The 9264-nt window shown below is 39.6% G+C and overlaps 1 protein-coding gene and 1 non-coding gene across 2 annotated transcripts; one reads left to right on the plus strand and one right to left on the minus strand.

Moving 5' to 3' along the window:
- Positions 1-5288: 5288 nt before the first annotated feature.
- On the minus strand, positions 5289-5395 carry LOC142172196 (small nucleolar RNA R71). The gene has a single exon (XR_012701572.1). It is a non-coding gene; the product is annotated as a small nucleolar RNA R71 (small nucleolar RNA).
- A 2631-nt stretch (positions 5396-8026) lies between these two features.
- On the plus strand, positions 8027-8968 carry LOC142171991 (putative mitochondrial protein AtMg00860). The gene is made up of 2 exons (XM_075235740.1): positions 8027-8546; positions 8748-8968. The coding sequence occupies exons 1-2, from the start codon at positions 8027-8029 to the stop codon at positions 8966-8968; spliced, it is 741 nt and encodes a 246-aa protein (XP_075091841.1).
- Positions 8969-9264: the final 296 nt, after the last annotated feature.

Here is a 9264-nt window from a genome sequence, read left to right on the forward strand (position 1 = left end):
TGAAGAAGATGTAGAAATCTCAGGCATCAAAGAAATTAGTGGAAAGATTGAGCACCGAGGTGGCCAAGCTTGCACCAGCTGGGGATATTCCCCTTAACCTTCTGATGGAGATAGCACCAGCAGTTCCACCAGTACCTGAGGCATCAGAGACAACAACTGGCCAGTCTGAGGAGCCGGACCCTGCTGCCCACACCGCTGAGGAGATTCTCCAGATGTTCAGCCACCCCATTATTCCCCGATTGGAGGACGATGAAATCCAATTGGAGGATCCAGAGGGTGCTGATGATGCCATGCATACTGAGACCACATAGGGAGTTCTTTTCACTCTCTATCCTTATTTTTATTAAGCATTAAGGACAATGCTTATTTGTTTTCAGGGGGGTAGGCTATTTTGAATAGTTTATTATGACATTGACATTAGCCTGTAATAACTTTAATACTCTTTTTCTTTTATCCTTATTCTCTCTTTCGTTATGTATATATTCCTCCCTTTCGCTTGATGTATATATTCATTTCCCATCGGTTTGTATATTCATTTGTCTTACTTTTAGTAGTTTATTTTATAGCTTATGTAGTTTGTTTTTCTTAGTAGTATAACTTCTTATTTACTTTAATAGCTTCTTTTTGATTTGGTAGCTTCTTGTTATGTTTAAGTAAGCAATAAGCCTTTGGTTTTCTTAATGCCACGGTTCTTTCCAAAGGTGGGTTTTGTATAAACCGGGTGGCTCTTCCCAACGATGGATGGCGTGACAATCTTCTTAAGGGATTGAGTCTATTTTTTTATGTTTAGGTAAAAACAGTAGAAACGAATAAAAAGTTCTCAAGCATGCTTCACTTCGTACCAACACATTTACTTACGGCCTTATGGTTAAAAACAAGTTTTTGGCAGAAAATGGCTCTAGTTATGACCTTTTGACTCTTGTGTTGACTTAAGAATTCATCGAGTGGTTCAATCGAGCCATTTGTGATTTTCAATCTTAAATAGGGTTGTTGTGGGACCTCGACTCCTTTCTCTTTAGCAATCCAGCAGCGTGAGAGGTGAGATATTTAGTTGCAAGTCCAAAGTACCCGTGCTAATAGTCTAGAACTTGCCCCAGATATTTTTCTAGGCGAAATTCTAAGTTTGGCTTGGCTTGAGAAAGGATTGTAGGCTCTCCTTGATCCAATTTGAAATCTTCCATACTCTACCAATATGATATCCCTAGTCAACCCATTTGAGCCTAAGCCCTTTTTAATTTAATAACCACGTTACAAGCATACACCCATTTGTAATGACCCTCTCTTGTCACCCAATTTTTCCTTGGCATTCTTGAGAAACAATTGGCTAAAACATAAATTTGGGGGAGAGACGAGGAGTTTGACAGTGATATAAAGGTACAAAAAAAAGGAAAGAAATGAATAAAAGGGAAGGCAAATAAAAGAAAGAAAGAACAAAATGAAAAATGCCAAAAAGAAAGTGAATAAAGTAAAGAGTTGAAGGGTTCAAAGAAAAACAAGGATAAAAGGCATGGAGTAAACAAAGAAGGAGAAAATGAATAGCATGACCAAGAAAGAGTGACGTTAAGTCTCTCTAGTTCCCCCGAGGAAAAAGAAAATGACTCAAAAAGTCGACTAAGTATGAGCCAAAAAAAGAAAATGGAGTGCTTAAGGAAAGATGATATTCCAACAAATCCTACCTTAGTCCAAAAGCTTTCATTACATCCCGAAAAATCCCTACATGATTTCAAGTTGAGTGAGCTTACATTAGTGGTGATTTACATGAGGGGCAAGCATATGGTACTTAGAGCCGTACTTGTAAAATTCTTTTGAGAGAGATGAGTGAACTTTTCACAATCCTTGAATTGACTGTTACATTCTAAAGTGAGATATGCTAACGGAGAATAGATGAGGAGGAGTTTGGGATCCACAATGACCTACATGAAAGAGCGAGTTTCCTCGATGAATAAAGTCAACTCTTGATGCTCTAATGTCACACTGGAACTATTGTACTTAAAAAGTCAAATCATTGCATTCTTGGTAATTCATAAGTGTTGTGGTTAATTGTTGGTCCCAATTGATGTGTGTTTGATTCACCTTAGGCCAGCTGAAATAGCTCTTTTCTTGTGAAGGTGGGAATTACCTTATTTGCTTGAGGACAAGCAAAAACTTAAGTTTGGGGGAGTTGATAAGTAGAGATTTTGAATACTTAGTTCACTCTTTTACTTTTGTTTTAGCTCAAAAATGCTTAAAGGTATTCCCGAAAACTGATGAAATGTGCTTTCTTGCAGGAGTGTTGGAATATAAGTCAAAGAGATGAAAATTAACTCAAGAAGGAGTAATTTTGGACAAGGATCAAAACAAAGCTAAAAGGGCAAAATGCGGACCGCACAATATTGAGTGCGGCCGCAGAACATGAGGAAGCCTCTGACAAAATTTCTATGCAAAGTGCGAACCGCACAATTATTGTGCGGCCACAGAAGATGAGGTACAGAGAGATAGATTCACGGGTCATGAAGAAGTGTGGACATCACCATTATTGTGCGGATCGCACCATTATTGTGCGGCCACAGAATCAAAAGTGCGTCTGCACTCAGAAATGTGCGGTCCGCAGAAGTCATGCATGTCAAAGCTAAAATTCTAGAGTGCGGCCGTACTCAGAAATGTGCGGACCGTGGAATTTAAAGAAGTGTGGCCGTAACCCAGAATTGTGCGGCCGTAGAAGTCCATCCTGTCAAGCTAGTGTCAAAGTGCAGACCGCACACATAATTGTGCGGCCGCAGAATCTCCGCAGGGGCAATTTTTTTCCAATAATTTTAGCTAGGTATAAATAGCTTTTTTGTTAAATTTAGGTTTAGTAGAGAGCACATGAGAATAGATAGCCTTTATTCTTTACTGTTTTGGGTAACTTTGTAATAGTTTATCATTTTAACATTAGATTTTCTTCCCTTAATCATCTATTATAAGTTTTATCTTAGTTTCTTCTTTAATTTCTTCAATTTCTATGAGTAGTTAAACCCTTAGCTAGGGTTGTGACCCAACCCTAGTATGGGTACTTAATGGGTGATTGATTTAGGGCCTATTTATGATTGGTTATATGATATTTAGCCTAGTTCTTGCTTGAATTTGAGAATTGATGGGTGCAAACATTGATTCATGCCTAATTGACTTAGTCTCTACTTGAGAAAGAGAGACTAAGTCTAGGAAAACTTGGCTAACAAGAAATTGGGGTGAACTCAAGAAATTGATAGTCCCAATAAAAGGGTCGAATCTAGAGATAGTAAGACCCGACTTGAGCATCTATCACTTGTTTTGTGAAATATCCATTTGAACTTGAGAAAGCCAAATTGGGCAAAATCACTCAAACTACCGAGACGTATAGAGTGAGTAATCGTGTGTGATTGCTATATTGTATCCCGGCCAACCAAATATGCCCTAAAGATCTCAATCCGTTAGGTGACCAACTAGGTGGAAGTTACAACCCTAGATCTTTTACAACCTAAAAAACAACAATACCAAAAACATTATCTCTTAGCTTTTCCATTACAGCATTAGCATATGATTTAGGGGTAGAAAAGAAACAACCGAATATGTGAAAGTACAATCTTGGGCACATCATATACTTAGACTAGGTATATACCTAATCTAACATAAAGCTCTCTATGGAATCGACCCCGACTCGCATTGGGTATTTATAATTGCATTGAACGCCTCACAATCCCAATTAGTGGTGTGAGTTTGGGTGACATCACACGCCCCTAACATTATTGGAGAGGAAAAAGTCTACAGGAACACTTAGAAGCAACGAATCGCAATAGTTTTTCTCTTCCATTCTTCCTTAATTTGTATTTTAATGCTTCCAATTATTATCATGATTGTTAGTATGTCTTTGAGTAGCTAAACCTTCCCATCTAGGGTTTGATGGAATCTATTGGGGGATGATTTGTTCACTACGTTTAATATAAATTTACCATTGATCTTTCTCTACTTGTTCAGCTATATTTTCATTGTTGTTAATTGAAGAGCACTCAATTAACTGTGCCTATTTAATGTGTATCTCTCAAGAGAGAGTATACATTTAGGTAGTCATTGAACAACACCACTCCTAACATATTTGAGAGATCAATACGGAGGGTTGAAAGGCGGGATTAGAGATAATGAAACCTTGGTGCGATCGTAGTGAGCAGTGAATTAGTGCCAGCTAGCGTAGTTCGAGAGAATATGTCTAGTAAATTATGGTAGTTTCTCGAGAGAGAGCTATAACACCCAAAGTGCTCATGATCGGTAAATAATACTTAGGCAAATTTATAGAAAACGTAGCGGAGGAGATTTCAACAATAGGGGAAATTATAACCCTAGACTTTTTCAAATCTTGTCCAACATTTTCACTGTTAGTTATAAATTACTGCATTTTAATTATTCTTATCTTAGTTAGTAAACACTCAAATCGATATTTAGTATTTCTGAAGGTTGATTACTTGAATTCTTGTGAAACTAGTGGTTGTGATTAATAGGTTAATTCCCTGTGGGATTCGACTCCGGACTTGTAAATCGAATTATATTTGCAACGACCGCTAGACCTCTTAGGAGCGTAGTTGGGCATGATCAAATTTTGGCGTTGTTGTCGAGGAATTTAACGGTATTATTAATTACAGCTAGAAGAATTGCTAGGATTCTAAGTTTAGTCAATTTTCTTCATTTTAATGAAATTCTTACGTTAGTAGTCTTGTGTGTTACAGGTACATGCCTAGAAACTCCTCAAGAACTGGTGAATTATTTGAAGCATTACCGGATCCTGAGAAAGCTTTCAAGGCATTAAATTGTGCAGACAAGAAGGACAAATGACAGCAGAACCTATCATAACATATCGAACTAGAAATGGGGGACGTCATAGACAACCAGAACAACTGAAACAATATGAATGACCCGAACAATCAGCAGGTGGAGCGACCTTGTATGATTGGGTACAACCCACCGCTAAAAATCTAACAACCGCAATTGCAGTCCCTCAGATACAAGCAAAGTCATTTCAAATCACAAACAACATGTTACATCTGCTGCAGAATAAGTGACTGTTCTCCGGGTCTTACATTGAAAACCCATAACAACTTCTGGAAAACTTTTTGTCAATTTGTGTCACTCAAAAGCAACCTAATATGACATTGAAAGCAATCAGACTGTTATTGTTTCCATTCTTGGTGACTGGTGAAGCTCAGACTTGGCTTAATTCGCTCCTCATAAACTCCATCACCAATTGGGAGGAATTAGTCAAGCCGTTTTTGAATAAGTTCTACCCACCCAATAAGACTGTCAAGCAAGTTGATGAGATATTGAGCTTCAGGCAAAAACCAGTTGAAATATTACAAGTAGCGTGGGAGAGGTTCAAAGGTATGTTGGTTAAGCGTCCACATCATGGCATTCCAAATCAGATGTTGGGACAAAGGTTTTACATGGGAATGGCAGATAGCTTGAAGGCCAACATTGATGCTTCAGCAGGTGGAGCATTTTTGAGCAAATCATTTAGAGAGTGTAAGGTCCTGCTATATAAAATGGTTCAAAATTCAGGATGGATAACAAGAGACACTACAATCACTCCTATAGTTCACTCAGTAGCTTTGGACCCAAACAACTCCATAGCCGATAATATGGCCATTCTGATAACGCAAATAAGTATCCTCACCAAGAAGATTGATAAGCCAGGCTAAAAGAAGGTACATATAGTTGACACAACTAATGGGGGCATACGTACACCATGCAGTAACCAACCATATGTGTGCTCGAGGAGTGGTGAAGGTGAACCAGAACTATCAGGAGAATATGAATTATGTGGGCAACTATGGAGGCCAGAGGCAAGGTGGTCAGAATTGGGGGCAGCAGAATCAGCAATATATACCAGCACAACAACAGTACAATAACAACAACAATTCGGGAGCTATGCGACCACGGGGTCAAGTCATTCCTTACCAAAGGCAATAGGGATACAATCAACAAAATCAGCAGCTAGCTTATCAACAGCCTCATTAACAACAGCTAGTGAGACAAGATGACGGGTTGTCTGAAATTAAAGGAATGTTGCAACAACTGATTAGGTCCAATGGAAAAATGCAAGAGAATATTGAAGCACATGACTCAGCGATAAAATGCATTGAGATTCAATTAGGGAAGATATATATGGCTCTGAATAATCGTCCCCAAGGGACGTTACCTACAGACACACATGTCAATCCGAAGCAGGGTCCAAAATAGCTTATGGCGGTGAGTTTAAGAAATGTAGAGATCTTGATCTAGAACAAGAAATTGCTCGCGAAAGCCGGCCAACTGAGATACTTGTGCCAGTACCAATTAAGGTGGATGATTCAACATGGTTAACAGAGGTAACGATACAACATGCATAAGAGGAAACACGCAAAGAAAAAGAAGTTGCAAAGGAGACTGAGAAAGTGCAAGAGAAGGCATCAGAAATAGTGTCGGGGCAGGATCTAACTCAAGTAACATGAAGGAAGCAACTTCCAGCACCCTTCCCATAGAGGTTGGCTAAATATCAGAAGGATGAGCAGTACAAAAAATTCATGAAAATGTTGAAGCAAATTCAGGTAAACATTTCTCTAATTGATGCTTTGAGGTAGATGCCCGGTTATGCAAAAATGATGAAGGACTTGATGTCTCGCAAGTTCGACTTTTAAGACTTGGAAACTGTGACATTGACTCAAACATGTAGTGTTATTGTGACAAGACCTATAGCGGAGAAGCTATCCGACCCTGGAAGCTTCACAATTCCATGCACCATAGGTAGCTATGCATTCGCCAAAGCATTGTGTGATTTGGGGGCGATCATAAATCTGATGCCATTGGCTATCTATAAAATGTTAGGCATTGGAAGAGCAAGGCCCACATCCATGTTACTACAGCTAGCTGACCAAATGGTGAAAAGGCCATCAGGTATACTTGACGATGTACTTGTGCAAGTTGGAAAGTTTGTGTTTCTGACAGATTTTGTCATTCTGAACTGCCAGGTTGATGATGAAATTCCCATAATTTTGGTAAGACCGTTCTTGGCCACAGGAAGAGCCCTGATTGATTGTGAAACTGGGAGCTGAAAATGAGGCTAAATAATGAAGAAATAACATTTAATGTGCAAAATTCTTTGGGGCGACCCAGTGAGTTTGCAAATTGCTCTTTGATAGAAGCTGTGGATGTGATCATGGAGGAAGCTGATGAGGCACTTAATGCAAAAGACCCTTTAGCAGCTTGCCTTATGAACTTAGAAGAGGTAAATAGTGAGGACTTGGTGGAGCGGGTGTTGGCTATTGAAGGCCAAGAGTACTAGAAAAGAGAGCTCGAATTCGGGTTTTTACACTTAGAAGAAAGAAAGACCCCTCCAGCTAAGCCATCGATCGAAGAGCCACCATAGTTGGAACTGAAACCGCTACCATATCACCTCAGGTATGCTTTCTTGGGACCTAACTCGACTTTACCTGTTATTATCTCATCTAGTTTGTTAGATGTGCAGGTAGAACAACTTTTGCAGGTGTTAATAGAGTGCAAGACTGAAATTGGTTGGACCATTACAGATATTAAGGGAATCCGCTCGACCTTCTGTATGCATAATATTCTACTGGAAGATGGGCACAGACCTTCCAGAGAACATCAAAAAAGGCTGAACCCTAACATGAAAGAAGTCGTGAAGAATGAGGTGATCAAGTGGTTAGATGCGGGAATCATTTTTCCCATCTCCGATAGTAACTGGGTTAGCCAAGTTCAATGTGTGCCAAAGAAAGGTGGAATGACTGTGGTGCAAAACGACAACAACGAGTTGATCTCAACAAGAATAGTCACGGGATAGATAATTTCTATAGACTACAGAAGATTGAACAAGGCCACCCGAAAAGACCATTGTCCAAAGGATAGAGAGAAAACGCCATTCATATGTCCATATGGCATCTACGCTTTCCGGAGAATGCCGTTTGGCCTATGCAATACACACGCCACATTCCAAAGGTGCACGATGGCCATCTTCACAGATATGGTAGAGGACATAATGGAAGTTTTCATGGATGATTTCTCAGTGGTGGGAAACTCATTCGATGACTGCCTTAGGAATCTGAAAAGAGTGCTGAAGAGATGTATGGCGACTAATCTGGTGCTAAATTGGGAAAAGTGTCATTTCATGGTATATGAAGGTATAGTATTGGGACACCTAGTGTCAAGTAAGGGCATTGAGGTGGATTGTGCTAAGGTTGATGTAATGGAGAAGTTGCCACCACCCACTTCTGTCAATGCAATAAGAAGTTTCCTTGGCCATGCCGGTTTCTACAGGCAGTTTATAAAAGATTTGTGCAAGATTGCTAACCCTTTGAGTAAATTGCTTGAAAAATATCACCCTTTTGTATTTTCTGATGACTGCAGGGTAGCTTTTAAGGAATTGAAGAAGAGGTTGGTGTCTACACCTATCATAGTTGCATCCGACTGGGAGAAACCATTTGAGTTGATATGCGATGCAAGCGATTATGCTGTGGGAGCAGTGCTGGAGCAACGGAAGGAGAAAGTCATGCACCCAATCTACTATGAAAGTAGAACCCTGAGTGGTGCCCAACTAAACTACATAATGACTGAGAAGGAGATGCTAGCAGTGGTGTTCGCATTTGACAAATTTAGGTCATACCTGATAGGCTCGAAGGTAATTGTTTATACTGGCCATGTTGCTCTCAGTTACCTAATTGAGAAGAAGGATTCAAAGTTGCGCCTGATTTGATGGATGTTGCTACTACAAGAATTCGACCTGGAAATCCGTGACCGAAAGGGAACAGAGAACCAAGTGGTGGATCAGTTGTCCATGCTGGAAGGAGCAGAGAAGAATGTTGAGGTAGAGGAGATCGTGGAAACCTTCCCGGATGAAAAAATATTGGCCACAAGCCTTGAGGTAGCGCCATGGTATGCAGATATTGCAAAATACCTGGCGTGCGGTATTATTCCCTATGACTTGTCATCCTAGAAAGGTCTAGCAGTCGTTGCAAATATAATCTGGTTTACAATTCCGGAGTCGAATCCCACAGGGAATTAACCTATTAATCACAACCACTAGTTTCGCAAGAATTCAAGTAATCAAACTTCAGAAATACTAAATATCGATTTGAGTGTTTACAAACTAAGAGGAGTAATTAAAATGCAGTAATTTATAACTAACAGAGCAAATGTTGTAGACAAGATTTGGAAAAGTCTAGGGTTATGATTTCCCCTATTGTCGGAATATCCCCTGCTACGTTTCCTATAAATTCGCCTAAGTATTCT

Source organism: Nicotiana tabacum, chromosome 17 (assembly GCF_000715075.1).
Source record: "Nicotiana tabacum cultivar K326 chromosome 17, ASM71507v2, whole genome shotgun sequence".
Classification (NCBI taxonomy): Eukaryota; Viridiplantae; Streptophyta; class Magnoliopsida; order Solanales; family Solanaceae; genus Nicotiana; species Nicotiana tabacum.

Excerpts from the sequence above, each read along its gene's own strand:
- LOC142171991 (XM_075235740.1), top strand. The coding sequence starts at position 8,027 with ATGGATGATTTCTCAGTGGTGGGAAACTCATTCGATGACTGCCTTAGG. Across the intron at positions 8,547-8,747 it reads GCACCCAATCTACTATGAAA|AATTCGACCTGGAAATCCGT; the intron begins GTAGAACCCTGA and ends TGCTACTACAAG.